At 40.6% G+C, this 19833-nt stretch overlaps 1 protein-coding gene across 1 annotated transcript in view; it reads right to left on the bottom strand.

The window, feature by feature from the left end:
* Positions 1-735: 735 nt before the first annotated feature.
* LOC109903815 (MAM domain-containing glycosylphosphatidylinositol anchor protein 2) overlaps positions 736-19833 on the bottom strand; it is a 244066-nt gene continuing 224968 nt past the window's right edge. The window contains exons 12-17 of the mRNA XM_020500790.2: positions 15954-15974; positions 15348-15503; positions 12032-12196; positions 8067-8197; positions 7725-7824; positions 736-4729 (exon numbers count right to left, since the gene is read on the bottom strand). Coding sequence (XP_020356379.1) covers positions 4641-4729; positions 7725-7824; positions 8067-8197; positions 12032-12196; positions 15348-15503; positions 15954-15974 — 662 coding nt within the window. The 3' untranslated portion in view covers positions 736-4640. The remainder of the gene's footprint in view (positions 4730-7724; positions 7825-8066; positions 8198-12031; positions 12197-15347; positions 15504-15953; positions 15975-19833) is intronic.

A 19833-nucleotide genomic window follows, 5' to 3' on the forward strand; every position in this document is an offset into this window, starting at 1 on the left:
GGCAGGCAAGCAGAATCGAATATATTTTTAATTAGGCTTCAAATACTATTTGAACCCAGGTTTTCTTCAACATGTACAGTGTTAGACAAGTCAGTGTCAGATAAACAGTAGTGTGGCTCAACTGTGATCGTGGCTATGAAAACTATTTCAATCCTGTCAAACCCTTTAGACTCAAGGGTCATCTACATACTGGTAAGTGCGAAACCCCCCCAATCTAAAACCTCCTGTGTTCACACTTTTAGAACATTCAGGTACATTTTTGCATACTAGACTAGCTATCAGTGGGACCATATGTTCACTGGCTAATATGCATGAGGAAGTCTTTGTACTATACCTGGAGCAGATGCACCTGCAGATGGGTGCCCTCCTGGCCAGATGTGAAACGTGTCCATCTCATCTGCACCGAGAGAAGACGCTTTGCCTGGTGGCTCTGGAGAGATGGTTTACTTACTGAATACATAAACAATGTTTGAATGGAAAGAACACACGTTGTACAGTACACACATTGCATTACAACTCAAGGTAAGGTCGGTTAGGTATCCCCAGGGCTTACACTGTATGATATAAATATTGAAATGTTTAGCAGGCCAAGGGTCAGTAAAAACATATCATGAAAGTCAACAGAAGTTGTAAGGGTGGCTGTGGTCGGAAAACAGCAATCAGGTGTAAAGAAGCTTTCTGAGAATCAAATAATTGTGACAACTAACAAAATCTACTGAAACAGAACGATTTGTTCATATTCAGTTGTATTTTTACATATCAGTGTAAAAAATAAATACATCTCTCTCATCAACTCACTTCCAGACACATTCTACAAAGACATCTTTTCTCGTGATGAGTAACAAAGTGGTGAAATATTACTGATCATCTCACTGACAACAAACTGTTGTCTAATAAAATAACAGAGATGGAAAACTACATTTAATGTATATTTATTCATAATTATGCGATGTAATCATCTGGGAAATCAAAATCAAAATTATGACAGGAAGTCTATTGCAGATAATTATAGTTATATAAAAAATAAAATCATTCTGATACATTTAGACAAAGTTCTGTTCTGTGGGTGTTGTTGTCAAGAAAACGATTACCCCAAATAATACATGTATTTTGTTCCCATTAGAGGAAATCCATTATTGAGTTAAAATCCCTATTGAAACCTGCTGTACAATATAATATATGGGTTTTCTTTTGGGTAGAATTTAAACACTTGCTTGGCTCATTGAAGACAAGATGGTAGCCTGGGGTAGAACCAAAAAATCAACATACATTAAAAAGCTATGAATTTCTCTAATAAAATCTGTTTGCTGGTGGTAGTTACGTAGAAAATGACAGAGAGGACCAGAAGCAATGGAGGGGGGGAGTTGTCAAGTTCCATTTCACTGTAAGTGCGGAGAGAGCAATTTGCCTGAACATTTTTATTTGACCATTCCTTTGAAATAACACAAGTAGTCATGGGTTAGTTGTTAATTACAAATTTGTAGATAAACAATGTAATAAAATATTGAATTGAGAGACATGGGGGAATGGAAGTTATAACTAATTGTTCAATATATTTTTTTATTTTTCATTATTAAAAGTGACCGACCACACATGCTATGATTTACATAAATAATTTAATTGAACAGGGAAGAACATGTATTTTAACAGGTTGCTGAGAGGAAATGTAAATGCCTAAATCTTTGTCAAAATCAGTTTGTATTCCGTTTTGTGTCATCTTGTGCTTTTTATATGAATGCTGACAACTGGTTTCTTATGAAATCTTTTGCACTGGGGTGTTTAGCAAATTGATTAGCTTATATTGATTAGCTCAAAATGATTAGCTTGTTTGTGATTATTCTGTAAAGAAAAAGGAATCAGAAAACAAAAAATACCCCAATAAAATAAAATGGGAAATGTAAAACCTTCCCCCAAAACATTGTTACGAACAATAGTAGAGTAATTTTACAATAATTATTTTCAAAAACCAGCTGGTTAAGGTAACTCATGGTCTCAGGTAGTTCCAATGTTTTTACAGTTTCTGTAAAAGTAGAGTTACACTCTCATTTGAGTACTAAAATATGTAGGTCTGTGAGAACCAGACAGATCTGATCCAATTGACTGACAAACACCCAGGTAAACCAAGTCCATTATCAGCCGTAAGAGTCACACCTGAAAGGTCCTCCTTTCACAGTCCTTGGACATCGTAGCAAAAATGTATTTTTCTCACCAGGTCCAGTTGAAATTAATGGGGAGACTTCAAAAGCATCCCTCCCTCCAAGTAGTTTTTTTGTCAGAGCCCATTGTTTATGTCCAAGAGCTCCCCGTTCTCACTCAGTCACTCTGACAAAGCTGGGCCACCATCCTTCCTCCGCTCGAGCACAAGTCCCACTCAAAAAGCCTGGACTGTCAATGGTAGTAAGTCATTTCCTAGGTCAAAATAAACGAGCTGTATGGCAATGGAAGTTAGCTGCAGATCACATAATTTTCTTCTCTCTATAAAATGTGCCTACGGTGCAAATGCTTGAACGGTAAAATAGCCCATGTTGGTTTTTCCATTCATGAGAATTTCCACTAAGTCTGAAGGCACTTGATATCATGTCAGACAGCAGTGCCTTATCTTATCCCGAGAGGACTAGCTGTTGAGATATGACCAAAAGATGCAAAAACTGCTCTTTTGACTGCTCATAAAGTAACCTTCCAAAAGACTTCCGAAAGCCTGTATGGGAACTGTATCCTGATCAATGAGCAACTCATGCAGGGAGAGAAAGCGTGTTGACATTCAATGTTTTTCTTTTTTGCACCTATTTTTATGTGCTTTTATGGAGCCATGCTGAAATCAAAGGTCAAATTAATGACTTCTATTGGAAACGGGTGTTAATCTGGGCAGTTACAAGAAGGAGAGCGAGTCAAACTACTACAACCTAAATTCAAATGAGCTTGAATTTCCTCCAATGCCATTAAAGTAAGGTATGTTACAGGAGGATGATTCAGAGGGCATTGGAATACACACTGCTCTGGTCTTTAAGCACCACATATGACTTGACCTGACTAAATTATGATTGGTCAGGAGGTGAAAGGAGAAAGAAGGCTCCAATCGAGAAGCTTAGCTAGATAATGGCTAACTAAAAAAAAAGATATGAGGATAGAAGCTCAATCACCTTTCATATAAAGGGCTTGTTATTGACTGTTTTCTCTGCTATCGCATGGCAAGCGGTACCAGAGCGCCAAGTCTAGGACCAAAAGGCTCCTCAACAGCTTCTACCCCCAAGCCATGCTGAACAATTCACAAAATCGCCCCAGGACAATTTACGTTGACCCCCCTCCATTTGTACACTGCTGCTACTCGCTGTTTGTTTGTTACCTATGCATAGTCACTTCGCCCCCACCTACATGTACAGATTACCTCGACTAGCCTGAACCCCCGCACACTGACTCGGTACCGGTGCCCCCTGTATATAGCCTCGTTACTGTTATTCATATTGTGTTACTTTTTATTTTAGTCTACTTGGTAAATATTTTCTTCTTCTTGGACTGCACTGTTGGTTAAGGGCTTGTAAGTAAGCATTTCACGGTAAAGTATACACTTGTTGTATTCGGCGCATGTGACAAATAAAGTTTCATTTGATTGCAATTACTATTGTTAATAAAGCCTAGAGTACTTAAGGGAGGGAAAAACACAATAATCCCTCGTCAATCCCTTTTACGTAATGAAAGAAAGATGTGTCATGTCCCTGTTTATTAAAACACCTGAAATTTTAGGGCAGGTGGGACACAGAGAAGCCCCTACAGTACATCGAAAGGATCTAAGTTCTCAATCTCATAGTGCTTTGACTACGAGGAGTCTAGAGGTTGATTACACATGAGGCATACAATGCACCATAGTTCAGCTACTGCATAACAGAGTAACCTAGCGAACAAGTGTATGCACATTGTAATGAAACCAACCTTACGCAAACCTTGAAGAGAGAAAGAAAAGGGGGATAAAAGAACAGTCAAAGAAATAATTATGATGAATTGACATACAGATATACATATAATGCAACAAGCAGTCAAATTCTAGCCTCTGGGTAGAAAGTATGCAAATGTGTTTGTTTATGCACATTTTGATGAATCCGACCATAGGCAGCCTCCAAGTTTTAAGAGAGGTGAAAAGCCACAACCCAGAGGAATTACTAGCCTCTATCATATTCATTCATAAAATAGCTTTGGGGGTTGTTGAACGAATTTTGTAAATTTCTCAACATACTGTTAACATAAAATCAAACTCTTCCACACGAATCATTCTGTGGCCCATTTAATGATACATGGAACCACACCATGCGTCCTTGTGCTTTACAGAAATGTACCCATACTCTGCCTCGATTGCTTCAGCTGCAGAAAAAATGATGAACTGGAGTCCCTAATACAGAGACTATGGAGAGCTCGACTCTCCATCTTGACCTTGGAGTGCACTCTGTGCATATTTCAGAAAAATCCGGATGAACTGAGTTTTTTTGTTTCCTTCATGCTCCACCCTGGACCAGTGCTGGGCTGCTGCTCTCCTGCAGACTGAAAAGGAGTGAATCTTTGGTAGTTTTTGGGGTTTGGACAGTCCAAGTCTGCAAACTCTTCCACGGGGGTTGGGCCGACGTCAGGTTGCTCCTCCTGGGAGAGAGGGGTCACCTCTGAAGGTCCACAAACACCAGGGTCAGGGTGACCAAGAACTGCCATATATGGGGCGTGGTAGGAGGAGACAGTGACCTTAGATCTGTAGGGATAGAGAAAGAAAGCTGGTGACTTAGATAATCTAGGTAGCATGATCCTTTTTCATTGAGCTAATGGGATGACGTGTGGGGAACGTGTACGATTCTATGTTTGATTTACGGAAGACTTTTCAACACATTTAATTGTTTTTAGTTGTTCTGAGGAGGACCATACTCTTGCTCCCTGGAGGAGACTCTGGCATGTACAGTGCCATGAAAAACTATTTGACCCCTTTCTGATTATCTCTATTTTTGCATATTTTTGACATTGAATGTTATCAGATCTTCAACGAAAACCTAATATTAGATAAAGGGAACCTGAGTTTACAAATAACAAAAAAAAATGTTTTTATATTTATTTAAAAAAGTTATGCAACACCCAATTCCCCTGTGTGAAAAAGTAATTGCCCTCTGATCAACAACTACAATCAATAACTGGTTGTACCACCTTTGCTGCAATGACAACAACCAAATGCTTCCTGTAGATGTTGATCAGTCTCTCAGATCGCTGTGGAGGAAATTTGGCCCACTCTTCCATGCAGAACTGCTTTAACTCAACGCCATTTTTGTGTTTTCAAGCATGAACTGCTCGTTTCAAGTCGTGCCACAACATCAATTGGGATTAGGTTTGGACTTTGACTAGGCCATTCCAAAACATAAAAGGTGTTGTTTTTAAGCCATTTTCATTTAGACTTAATTGTGTGTTTTGGATCATTGTATTGCTGCATGACCCAGCTGCACTTCAGCTTCAGCTCACAGACGGACGGCCTGACATTCTCCTGTAGAATTCTCTGATACAGAGCAGAATTCATGTTTTCTTCTATTAAGGCAAGTCGTCCAGGTCCCGAGGCATCCCCAAACCATCACACTATATGCAAAATATGCAAAAGTAGAGAAAATTTGAAAGGGGCAAATACTTTTTCACAGCACTGTAGATGTGGTGTGATTTCTCCCAATGTAGTACCACAATACTTCAGAGGCAGCTCATCCACAAGTATGCTGTCTACTTACTGCTGAAATACAGTGGAAGTCGGAAGTTTACATACAATTCCTGACATTTAATCCTAGTAAAAATTATCTGTCTTAGGTCAGTTAGGATCACCATTTTAAGAATGTGAAATGTCAGAAAAATATCAGAGAGTATGATTTCTTTCCGCTTTTATTTCTTTCATCACATTCCCAGTGGGTCAGAAGTTTATATACACTCAATTAGTATTTGGTAGCATTGCCTTTGAATTGTTTAACTTGGGTCAAACGTTTTGATTAGCCTTCCACAATAAGTTGGGTGAATTATGGCCCATTCCTCCTGACAGAGCTGGTGTAACTCAGTCAGGTTTGTAGGCCTCTTTGCTCGCACATGCTTTTTCAGTTCTGCCCACTAATTTTCTATGGGATTGAGGTCAAGGCTTTGTGATGGCCACTCCAACACCTCGACTTTGTTGTTCTTAAGCCATCTTGCCACAACTTTGGAAGTATGCTTGGGGTCATTGTCCATTTGGAAGACCCATTTGCGACCAAGCTTTAACTGCCTGACTGATGTTTTGAGATGTTGCTTCAATATCCACATCATTTTCCATCCTCCCCATTTTTCCTCCAAACATAATGATCATTATGGCCAAACAGTATTGTTTCATCAGACCAGAGAGGACATTTCTCCAAAAAGTACAATATTTGTCCCCATGTGTAGTTGCAAACTGTAGTCTGGCTTTTTTATGGCGGTTTTGGAGCAGTGGCTTCTTCCTTGCTGAGTGGCCTTTCAGGTAATGTCGATATAGGACTCGTTTTACTGTGGATATAGATACTTTTGTCCAGGTTTCCTCTAGCATCTTCACAAGGTCTTTTGCTGTTGTTCTGGGATTGATTTGCACTTTTCGCACCAAAGTACGTTCATCTCTAGGACACAGAACGCGTCTCCTTCCTGAGCAGTATGACGGCTGCGTGGTCCCATGGTGCTTATACTTGCGTACTATTATTTGTACAGATGAACATGGTACCTTCAGGCATTTGGAAATTGCTCCCAAGGATGAACCAGACTTGTGGTGGTCTACAATTTTTTTCTGAGGTCTGGGTTGATTTCTTTTGATTTTCCCATGATGTCAAGCAAAGAGGCTCTGAGTTTGAAGGTAGGCCTTGAAATACATCCACAGATACACCTCCAATTGACTCAAATGTTGTCAATTAGCCTATCAGAAGCTTCTAAAGCCATGCCATCATTTTCTGGAATTTTACAAGCTGTTTAAAGGCACAGTCAACTTAGTGTATGTAAACTTCTGACCCACTGGAATTGTGATACACTGAATTATAAGTGAAATTTGTGAAGTGGTTGAAAAATAAGTTTTAGTGACTCCGACCTAAGAGTATGCAAACTTCCGACTTCAACTGTACATGAAGTATAAGACAATTCATCAAACAGTTAAGAGGTTCATTAAACATGACCATTTGTACATTTTTTGGTAGTATTTTCACTGAACCTTGTTTATCAGCAAAGAGACCCAGCCAACAGTCTCAAGTGTACAAGTGAGAAAGCATCTAATGTCTAATATTTCATGGGAGTTGCTAATATCTTCCATTTGGGAGGATACTTAACATGATTCAAAAAGCCATTACCTTAAGTAATATAAGTAATGAGTAAAATAAAATGTTCCATTGCATTAAACATCTATCTTTTTTAGGTCAACAAGACAGTAACATTTTCTGGCTTGCATAACATTTAAAAGCAGCTGTTCGATCATTCCCTCTAAAATGTAATTTCACTGACGATACCTGAAACATCCATAAAGAAAAATGAAAAATACAGCGGCATAGCTGTACTCTTGGAGAGCAAATGTGAGAGAGCTAACAATAGAGCTCTCTCAGTCCTTGAATTTTAGTTCCCAAGAGGAATAATATGAATGTATATGTTATTATAAGCCTTTCCTCTTCATGGTTGATTGGTTCTGGATGATGTATAGGTCCATGGTTGACATGAATTCCCAGGTATAAACAAAAAAAAGCACTTACTGTTGGGTGGAGGGTCTTTACATTCTCCTTCCTCAATGGTGACATCATCTATGGCGATATCGCCTTCTATACCCGGACCTCGAATTCCTTCCAGAACCAACTACCAAAATGGGATAAGACAGACAAAAACAAAACGTGTTTACACCAACTGCTTAAATGTCTTACTGCTACTAACTCAATGGCTCATTCTGTGAAACATATACTATAGCAAAATATATAGGACAAATGTTTATATAAGACATGGCATAAGGGGGGAAGCACAGACCAAGGCAGTTTTGTACCTTAGGGCCACCATAGTTCTGTATTGGTGACCCACTGCTCCTCCCAAAGAGTTGTACCCACCTGGAAAGAGGCTATTGGGTGGATGTTGACTTTGGCTTGCTTCCATCGGTCCCCTTGGTTCCCGACCAAGTTCCACAAGGAACTGTTTGAGCCTGAGTGGCCCTTCTGCCGTAGGTACGCGTTCAACGCCCCTAGAGGAGAAAACATCATGCACTTTATGGACAACATGGCCAGCTCAATCAAGCACAGCTTCAGTATTTGAAAGATTTCAAGTACAATTGGAACCCAGGTCTGATATCCTCGATCATATATGGCCTCATCATGGCAGCACTTATCCTTATGTGTTGAGACTTTACTCATCATTAATGTATGACCTTATACTATTAACAAAACACATAAAAGCTCATTACTGCAAATACTACATGTCTCAAGGGGTCTACACATTAACCTTCCCTTATTGAGTGTGGCTTTTACTGAGTGGAATGTATGAATTTGCTAACATAATTTACTTCTCAGGGGATGATCATGAGAGTTAAATCTTGTATGTTTTTTCCCCCAGTGCAAACGAGGAGACGCCAAAGAGAGTGCTCAGAGGCCAAACTAGACGAGCCGTCAGCTACAATATGCTACATCCCTGTGAGGGGAGCCTTAAGTGGATCTCACTGGATGATCAAAAAGAAACAACGACAGATCCCTGAAAATACCCACTACTTCAAATGAGAACTCAAAGTCTCTCCACCACTCACTCACTCATTCTGCACTCACTCACTCTGCAGGTTGCCTTTCTTTCTCTAATGGAAACCATTGAAAAAAGAAAGACAGGAAAGAAGGACATGCCGTCAGCCATTTTTGACTCCGGCTGCTGGTTTCTGAGGCTGAGCAAGCAGAGAAAGAGAGGGCCCATTGAGACCTGCGTGGATTAGGTTGACACGTCCTATTCAGAATCCCGACAGCTTTGCGGAGCAGAAATATTTAAGTTGCAGGCATGTCTGGCAGGTCAGAGGACACACCCATCGCTCAGGTGCAACTGTCTGACACCGCAACAACAGGAGGGCATGAGCAGGGTGTGAGAAGGCAACCTTGGCGACAGAAGCAGGGGAGCCTGACTAGATTTTGATGGATGATAAGGCTATTAATATTCAAAATGGAAGGTTTGTAAACACCCAGAAATTGAGTTTTTTTCTTGTGTAGTGTTCAATTTCCATTTCCACCAATGCCCGGGGGGCTTCACATATTCCAGTATGGAAGTGTTACTGAGTGGTTGTCGAATTAAAAAAGAAAGGTGGGAGTACAACTTGAGTGGTAAGCAAACACTTATCTAATCATCAGGGAGGTACCAAACAGGGAAATAGGGGATTTGATTGCAAGTAGATGCTAATGGAAAGCTCTCAGGTGTGTACTTAACAAATCAAACACACTCTATGCTAGATTTGCCTGATGAAATAGCTACAATGCAGAATTTGCATTAATCCTTGTAATTTACACTACATTACCAAAAGTATGTAGACACCTGCTCGTTGAACATCTCATTCCAAAATCATAGGCATTAATATGGAGTTGGTCCCTCTTTGCTGCTATAACAGCCTCCAATCTTCTGGGAAGGCTTTCCACTAGATGTTGGAGACTTTCTTCCATTCAGCCACAAGATAATTAGTGAGGTCGAGCACTGATGTTGGGTGATTAGGCCTGGCTCACAGTCAGGCGTTCAAATCCATCCCAAAGGTGTTGATGGGGTTGAGGTCAGGGCTCTGTGCAGGCCAATCAAGTTCTTCCACACCAATCTCGACAAACCATTTCTGTATGGACCTCACTTTGTGTATGGGGGCATTGTCAAGCTGAAACAGGAAAGGGCCCTCCCCAAACTATTGCCACAAAGTTGGAAGCACAGAATCATCCAGAATGTTATTGTATGCTGTTGTGAGAAGATTTACATTCATTGGAACTAAGGGGCCTATCACAAACCATGAAAAACAGCCTCAGACCATTATTCCTTCATACGCCAAATCCAGATTTGTCCGTCGGACTGCCAGGTGGTGTAGCATGATTTATCACTCTAGAGAACGCACTCTAAAGATGGCACCTATGACGGTGCCACGTTTATAGTCACTGAGCTCTTCAGTAAGGCCATTTTACTGCCAATGTTGGGCTATGGAGATCGCAAGTCTGTGTGCTCGATTTTATACACCCGCAGCAACGGGTGTGGCTGAAATAGCCAAATCCACTAATTTGAAGAGGTGTTCACATATTTTTGTATAGTGTACATTTCATTCCTAATAGCACTAAGGCACTGTTCCACAACTGGCATTTGGCACGTGGGTGATTTTATGTAAATGGGAAGTGTATTCCCACACATAATAGAGAGATATATATGATCACATACAATGTAAGCAATGTTAGAAATATAATATTGTTTGGGTCAATTTGCAGTCCACAAATATTTTGGAATTGCAGTTGAAGTCAGAAGTTTACATAGTCATTAAAACTCATTTTTTCAACCACTCCACACATTTCTAGTTAACACACTATAGTTTTGACAAGTCGGTTAGGACACCTACTTTGTACATGACACAAGTAATGTTTCCAACAATTGTTCACAGACAGATTATTTCACTTATAATTCACTGTATCACAATTCCAGTGGGTCAGAAATTGACATACACTAAGTTGACTGTGCCTTTAAATAGCTTGGAAAATCCCAGAAAATTATGTCATGGCTTTAGAAGCTTCTGATAGGCTAATTGACAACATTTGAGTCAATTGGAGGTGTATCTGTGGATGTATTTCAAGGCCTACCGTCAAACTCAGTGCCTCTTTGCTTGACATCATGGGAAAATCAAAATAAACATTAATCTGTACAAACAATAGTACGCAAGTATGAACACCATGGGACCACGCAGCTGCTCAGGAAGGAGACGCGTTCTGTCTCCTAGAGACGAAAAGCGCAAATCAATCCCAGAACAACAGTAAAGGACCTTGTGAAGATGCTGGATGTACAAACAGGTACAAAATTATCTATATCCACAGTAAAATTAGTCCTATATCGACATAACCCGAAAGGCCGTTCTGCAAGGAAGAAGCCACTGCTCCAAAACCGCCATAAAAAAGCCAGACTACGGTTTGCAACTGCACGTGGGGACAAAGAACGTACTTTTTGGAGAAATGTCCCCTGGTCTGATGAAACAAAAATAGAACTGTTTGGCCATAATGACCATTGTTATGTTTGGAGGATAAAGGGGGAGGCTTGCAAGCTGAAGGACACCATCCCAACCGTGAAGTATGGGGGTGGCAGCATCATGTTGTGGGGCTGCTTTGCTGCAGAAGGGACTGGTGCACTTCACAAAATAGATGGCATCACGAGGGAAATTATGTAGATATATTGAAGCAACATCTCAATACATCAGTTAGGAAGTTAAAGCTTTGTCGCAAATGGGTCTTCCAAATGGACAAGCATACTTCCAAAGCTGTGGCAAATGGCTAAAGGACAACAAAGTCAAGGTATTGGAGTGGCCATCACAAATCCCTGACCTCAATCCTATAGAACATTTGTGGGCAGAAATGAAAAAAGCGTGTGCGAGCAAGGAGGCCTACAAAACTGACTGAGTTACACCAGCTCTGTCAGGAGGAATGGGCCAAAATTCACCCAACTTATTGTGGGAAGCTTGTGGAAGGCCACTCGAAATGTTTTACCCCAAGTTAAACAATTTAAAGGCAATGCTATCAAATACTAATTGAGTGTATAAAAGCAATAAAAGCTGAAATAAATAATTCTCTCTACTATTATTCTGACATTTCACATTCTTAAAATAAAGTGGTGATCCTAACTGACCTAAGACAGGGAATTTGTAATAGGAGGAATGTCAGGAATTGTGAAAAACTGAGTTCAAATGTATTTGGCTATGGTGTATGTAAACTTCCGACTTCAACTCTATATTCCGGCCCCCATATGCTCAAGAAAAAAAAAGAACGAAAAAAAACCCACCCCCGGCTGAATATAGTTGATGATCCCTTCACTAGGGGCACCTTACCTATGTGTTTCCCATACATATGGTAGTAGAAGCCAAAGCAGTAGGTGGGAGCGGCGGTCACAGTCCCATAGGGACTTTTGTGGGCGACGTTGAATGTGGGGGTCAACAGTCGAGCCTTTTCTCCCTCCAGGCGAGGTCGAGACGTCTCAATGTACATGTAGAAACCTGTATGTTGGAAAAACAACAATCAATGTCCATGTAGAAACCCGTATGATAGCAAAACAACACTGATTAAACATTACATCATACTTTTTGAGAGACCATTAGAATTGAAAACCAAACGGCAGAGTTCACCTCTCTATAATAACTGCTACAAAACTGTAGCTAAGGCACATGCCGTTAGCAGTCCATAAACTGTTGTGGTATTGGGAGAGTTTTCTGAACACTGCACTGCAATTTTCTGACAAGGGAGATGAAAAGTTGAAATTGTGTACAGTGCAATCCATAAAACTGGCTTGCTCTGTGGATACCAATCAGATAAAAAGAGTTTCATCTTCTTAGAGCAAGTTATGTTGGGAATTCAAAAAGAAAATGACTTGAACTGAAAGAAAAACAAACGGACGGGGGAACTTTGAGCCTCGTGTTTCATTGTAAAGCAATGCATTATTTATGACATTATCCATCGTAAAATGCCCTAAAACACTTAAACAAATGTATCCCGAGTAGTCCCACCATTTATTTGGTTTATTTTAACGGCTGGGGCTTTTGGCATTTAACAAGTGGATGGAATTGTGGAATTGATTCTACTTTTGGGGGAATGGCTACTGCTAGCTCGCTCAGGCGGTCGTCGATGGGCAGGTAGTGACAGACACTCAAATTTCATAATGCTGCCCACGGCACTGCAGATGTCCATCACGGCTCACACACACCCTATAGAGACAGAGCACAAAGAGGAGGAGGAGATGGAGGCAGGTGAAGTGGTACTATACAGCAGGGAAGCATACCCAATTCCAGAAAAGAAAGGTACAAATGGGAACTGCAAAAAAAACTAACATATCACACGCATGACATGTCTAACAAAGCATTATAACTGCATCATATACAGTATTTGATACACTGAGAACAAGTATTTGATACACTGCCGATTTTGCAGGTTTTCCTACTTATAAAGCATGTAGAGGTCTGTATTTTTTTTATCATAGGTACACTTCAACTATGAGAGATGGAATCTAAATCAAAAATCCAGAAAATCACATTGTATGATTTTTAAGAAATTAATTTGCATTTTATTAATATTTGGTACATTTGTATTTGCTAGCCTTCCACTAGACTGGAGAATTCAATAAATCATTTTAACATGAATAAAGGCTTGCTAAATGTAGCATTTTGACATCCTTCCGTCAACCCTGTCAGTGTCACTTCAAGGTAGATTTTAACCCATCCACTCCCAAAACTTCTCCAAGTTTCACCATCATTGTAAAGCCTTAGTTATTTTGTTGCTTTGACCGTAATTTCTGAAGATCTTTTTTTATTGTGATTTTTATGTGATTAGTGATTCATTGACATCTGTCCCTGATTTTAAAGTCAACCTTGTTACGTGAACTTAACTCTCATTTTAATATGGTGAAACTATTGTTTTTTAAAATAACATCTAATCATCAAATCACAGTAAAATCAGCTGGTTCATAGCCATTTTCTGGTCTTTTGTGGTGGAAAACTGAGTGGGACGGGCATAGCACGTAGATAGACAGGCTAGAAATGTTTTAACAGTAAAAACATTTTTTTGGGGTGAAGCTTGCATTCAATTTCCACTCCCTGTTGCACACAACAAGTTTCCATTCCCCCTGTCACAATGGACTTTATGACTGATTTAAGAAGAAATCGTCAACCCTGATATGGTCAACCTTTTTTGGCACTTAATAGGCACTTTGTAATTTGGAATGGGAAAAATAGTTTTTTTATGAAGTTGAAAGTGTTCTTTATGACAATGATAAAATAAGATGAAATGACCAAGTTACACTTCACAAAAGGCACTGAATTGGTGGAATGACACAGGTAACATGTAGAGCAGTGGTCACCTAGCTTTTCAAGATCACTTTCGCAGTCAAAAGCAAGCTGAGATCTACCGCTCAGATTTTTTGACTTAGAAAATGTAACATTAACCTAATTAAAAACAGTTCTGTAGGAATTACATTTGTGCAGTAGGCCTCAAACATTATCACAACATATTGGCTATACGCCTGCCAATATTGTTCTTCTCAGACCATATAATATTTTAAAACTATAGCTTTTATAACAAAATAGACCAGTTGGTGTAGCACTTGCGAGGCACAGCTGGGCATAAATTGAAATTATTCCTTTTTTATTTTACTGGACTGATGGTCATGGTGCTTTCAAGACAACTCGGAACAAAAAAAAACTAGGTCAGAAAGTCAGGGCTAGAAAGGTACCAGAGTTTCCGACTTGGAATTCCGAGTTGTATGACCGTTCACTCGATTGAGCTCCCGGTCCGCCGGGTATGTGGAGTTTGTCTTTTCAGACAAATGAAATGGTAACACTTTTCCTACCTGGTACGCAGGGCTCCTGAATCAAGCGCACCTACCGCCAACAGTGCAACACCAATAAAAACACCAAGCCATCATTGGCTTTTCTACAGAAATGTTTGGTGATCGACTAGGAATGCTTTGATCGACCGGTTGGTGACCACTGATGTAGAGAATATTAAGTACATTTCAAACATTGTTTCAAATATGGATTCCATTCAACAATGCACCTGCATAAATGTTCTTGAAATGTTTTCTACATTAATGAACTTGTATACTTGCATGGCTAAAGTGACAGACTGAGGCTGACTCCAGAGTCTGGGGAGGCTCTTTGATGTTGTCGGCATGAAATGTCGATAATGAAGGGGGCTGTGCTTTTACAGTGGATGGCTCTCCTCCGTGTCTCTCTTACTCACCAAATACCCACACACTCAGCCACGAGAACTGCCTCCCTTGCTTTACAACTGATGAGTGTCATAACCAATCAGCGCGATCACTCAAAACTAAGCAAAAACGTATTTTAACGTGGTGGGACTCAATGAGAGTTAAAAGCTTGATTGTGCCACATGGTCTGGTATCAGCCAGTCCATTTGTATACATCGTCCCTTAGAAATGTCAAACAACAATTATAGATTTGGCGATCAAATTTTAGAAAGTACCAACGTTAGTTGCAAATGATCAGCAACGCGATTTTGCAATAACCAATTCCTGATATGTCATCCCATCATTGTCCACTACATGAGAGCAGAACAGAATGGAGAAATTAGTTGAAATTAGTTTCTTAGGTAAGAGTGTGCATGTGTGTGTGTGTGTATATTTGTGTGTGTGCTAACCTTGCTTGGAGCCCGCTCGGTCACTGCTGGGCCCGGTGTTGGGCGTGTACTTGGTGTCTCTGGTGGCGGCGCTGTGTCGGGTCCAGTCAAAGTCATCCGTCTTGTCTTGGGTGAACATACACACGGCCTCATCTTCAAAGCTGCACTGGAACTCTCCTGGTGGGGAAGACACACAGAGAATACAATGCTTCTACACCTGCATTGCTTGCTGTTTGGGGTTTTAGGCTGGGTTTCTGTACAGCACTTTGAGATATCAGCTGATGTACGAAGGGCTATATAAATACATTTGATTTGATTTGATTTGATTTAGATGGTACTGCACAGGTCAGGAAAAATAGATGTTATGCATTTTCAAACATGTTACTACAGATTACAAAAGGGGCTTAAAATGCATTATGAAGAATGTATTAATAGGTAATAATGTTGGACATTAAGGACCTGTGTATTGCGATTGATGATTAACATTAATTAACTGTGCATTACTCTTCACTTCTTTGTATTTATCTATGGCCTGTGTTAACTAAAACATTATCGTTGGCTTGGCTTATTAAATATTTCGATCAAAATGCCTAAGGTAGTCATAGCATTCATAGGAGTGATACTTACTCAAGTGAGGGTTGACTGGTGCTGAAAGCAAAAACAAAAGAGATGTAAATCATTTAGGTGTTCAAACTTCTGTTTAAGACTTCATTTCTACTCTCTTTAAATGTGTTATGTGGAAATATAAAAATGAATAACTACTTTGTTTGTCCCTGCAGTCTAATTTGCGGCAAAGTACAAGGGAGTAGTGAGGTGCCATCATTCCCTCTTATCATCTGGAGAGAGAGAGGGCTTATATACTGCAGAGGTCTAATGGAAGGCTCAAGTGAACTATACAGACCTGCATCTTTCTTAATTTAATTCACCACCTTCCCTATCTGCGCTCGCCAGGAACAGCGGCTGAGTCCTTCCCCAATCCCAATGAGGGATCAGAAATGCATGCCGGGCAGAGGTTTCGCAACAATGTGCCGTGGAGATAGTTGACCTGAAATTGATCCCAATTTCAACCAATCAACTCCCAGAAACTAATCTAAAGCATTCTTCAAGCACAGTAGGAGTTTGGGAGATGTATTCAGGCTGTAAACTTTCATGGTGAGCCGTTTGCACTAGAGTAAACAGTGTCCATTTGGTGGTGTAACAGATCAGTGCGGCCCAAGAGAAGTAGGGGTGGCAGGGTAGCCTAGCGGTTAGAGCATTGGACTAGTAACCGGTAGGTTGCAAGTTCAAACACCCGAGCTGACAAGGTACAAATCTGTCATTCTGCCCCTGAACAGGCAGTTAACCCACTGTTCCTAGGCCGTCATTGAAAATAAGAATTTAACTGACTTGCCTAGTTAAATAAAGGTCCAATTTAAAAAGTACAGCCAGAGGCCCATTGAATAGACTAATGATGAATTATCAGATATTTATTTGACCTTTATTTAACTAGGTAAGTCAGTTAAGAACAAATTCTTAGTTAGCTGCCTGATATGACCAGGACGCAAAAACAATAACACATTCAAAAAACTAAACAGCAGATGTTCAAGGGAAGAAGCTGCTATTATTAAAATGACGTCTGTACAAAATAAATCGCATAGAAATTATCCCATTGGAAAGAGAACCGCCAATTGACTTATTTCATATTGAGGATTAAAATATGAAAATGCATGCGCCGGCATCAAATTATTGTCATTTGGGCAACTGTATAATATGGAGGTGTGGGTGGGTGGTTTTGTGGCAAATCGCATCAGATTTTCATTATTTGCCCATTTTTTACATAGTTTTCCCCCTTTCAGAGCTGCAATATTGAAGCCAATTATGCACCGGGAAGTTCCACTTCCCCCACTACTAAACCACCCAGCTGTTTCCAAATTGAGTGAGGAGGACGTCGCCTTGGTGGAGAGGAGCAGATGCTGCTAGTTTGGAAACATGCTCTGCATTAGCACTGACTCTAATTGATAGGCTCTGTGCACTTGGTGCAGCAAGACAGCAATTAGGACTACAGAGGCAGGGAGGGGTGTAGGGAGGAAATAGGCTGGTAGGCAATGGTGGAAAACGCACATTTTATCAACATCGTTAAATACAGATTCAAATTGGTGCATCTCTCTTTCGCTCGCCGTGTAGGATAGACTACATATCTGGAAGACTTAGGTAGTTGCACAAACACGTTTTCCTAAGAGTACATAAAAAATTCATGTTTTTGTACATTCTGCTTTTCTCTTGTAGGCGTCACTTCATGAGGCCATCTGAATATGTTTGTTTTCTGTATCAAACAGCTGCTGTACAATATTTACAGTGTGAACAAGAAGTAAACAATTCTTGAGGCTAAAGTTGCTCAGAGAAAAACACATACTGTAACTCTAACACCAACACTTGTGGTTACGAAAGATGATCCAGTGTATCACACTGAAGTGGCTGCCCAGGCATGTCCTCGGGCCTTGAAGGCTGTTATCCAGAGGACACAATTGTGCGCAGTGCCACTGCACGTTGGAATCGAAAGGTGCAATGCTAGTATGCTACTGTACATACAGTGGGGAGAACAAGTATTTGATAACCTGCAAAATAGGAAGTGTTTCCTACTTACAAAGCATGTAGAGGTCTGTAATTTTTATTATAGGTACACTTCAACTGTAAGAGACGGAATCTAAAACAAAAATCCAGAAAATCACATTGTATGATTTTTAAGTAATTTGTTTGCATTTTATTGCATGACATAAGTATTTGATACATCAGAAAAGCAGAATTTAATATTTGGTACATAAACCTTTGTTTGCAATTACAGAGATCATACATTTCCTGTAGTTCTTGACCAGGTTTGCACACACTACAGCAGGGATTTTGGCCCACTCCTCCATACAGACCTTCTCCAGATCCTTCAGGTTTCGGGGATGTCGCCGGGCAATACGGAGTTTCAGCTCCCTCCAAAGATATTCTATTGGGTTCAGGTCTGGAGACTGGCTAGACCTGGCTGTGTGTTTCGGGTCGCTGTCATGCTGGAAGACCCAGCCACGACCCATCTTCAATGCTCTTACTGAGGGAAGGAGGTTGTTGTCCAAGATCTCGCAATACATGGCCCCATCCATCCTCCTCTCAATACGGTGCAGTCATCCTGTCACCTTTGCAGAAAAGCATCCCCAAAGAATTACGGTTGGGATGGTGTTCTTGGAGTTGTACTCATCCTTCTTCTTCCTCCAAACACGGCGAGTGGAGTTTAGACCAAAAAGCTAAATTTTTGTCTCATCAGACCACATGACCTTCTCCCATTCCTCCTCTGTATCATCCAGATGGTTATTGGCAAACTTCAGACGGGCCTGGACATGCACCGGCTTGAGCAGGGGGACCTTGCGTGCGCTGCAGGATTTTAATCCATGACGGCGTAGTGTGTTACTAATGGTTTTCTTTGAGACTGTGGTCCCAGCTCTCTTCAGGTCATTGACCAGGTCCTGCCGTGTAGTTCTGGGCTGATCCCTCACCTTCCTCATGATCATTGATGCCCCACGAGGTGAGATCTTGCAGGGAGCCCCAGACCGAGGGTGATTGACCATCATCTTGAACTTCTTCCATTTTCTAATAATTGCGCCAACAGTTGTTGCCTTCTCACCAAGCTGCTTGCCTATTGTCCTGTAGCCCATCCCTGCCTTGTGCAGGTCTACAATTTTATCCCTGATGTCCTTATACAGCTCTCTGGTCTTGGCCATTGTGGAGAGGTTGGAGTCTGTTTGATTGAGTGTGTGGACAGGTGTCTTTTATACAGGTAACAAGTTCAAACAGGTGCAGTTAATACAGGTAATGAGTGGAGAACAGGAGGGCTTTTTAAAGAAAAACTAACAGGTCTGTGAGAGCCGGAATTCTTACTGGTTGGTAGGTGAACAAAATTTGGGGATTTACAGAGCATCTGCCATTCAAAAATGAAAACATAGTTCCTTTTTTTTACATCACTGCGCCCTTGTATGACTATCTATGAAATAGGCAGAATAGATAGCAAAATGACATGACAGGGATTTAATACTTTCCAATTCAATTTTCAATAAAATAAAAACAAAGTTGTGGCTAGGCCCTGCTAAAATTATTTGCAACAACTAACATTGGGGTCAGTTGAGTGCAGCAGCAAATGAGCTGACGGGAAGCTACTGATTCGTGGCAGAACAGGCTGCGCTAGCGGCTTTATTGTGATAAAATAATGTTGCTAAAGAAGCTTTCTAGCTAGCTTATGGAGGAAGCATTTGGTGTTCAGCATTGAATGTGTACAGGTTAGCTTCCTATTCATATGAAGTGACTAGCTAAGAATTACTTTAGCAAGCTAATCGACACATTTAAGCTAGTTGTCATGCACATGGTCAACCTCCAGAAATACTGTCAGAATAGAAGATCTATCTGGGCACCCGAGTGGCACAGAGTGGCACAGCGGTCTAAGGCACTCCACCTCAGTGCTTGAGGCGTCACTACAGACACCCTGGTTTATATTCCA

Source organism: Oncorhynchus kisutch, linkage group LG14 (assembly GCF_002021735.2).
Source record: "Oncorhynchus kisutch isolate 150728-3 linkage group LG14, Okis_V2, whole genome shotgun sequence".
Lineage (NCBI taxonomy): Eukaryota > Metazoa > Chordata > Actinopteri > Salmoniformes > Salmonidae > Oncorhynchus > Oncorhynchus kisutch.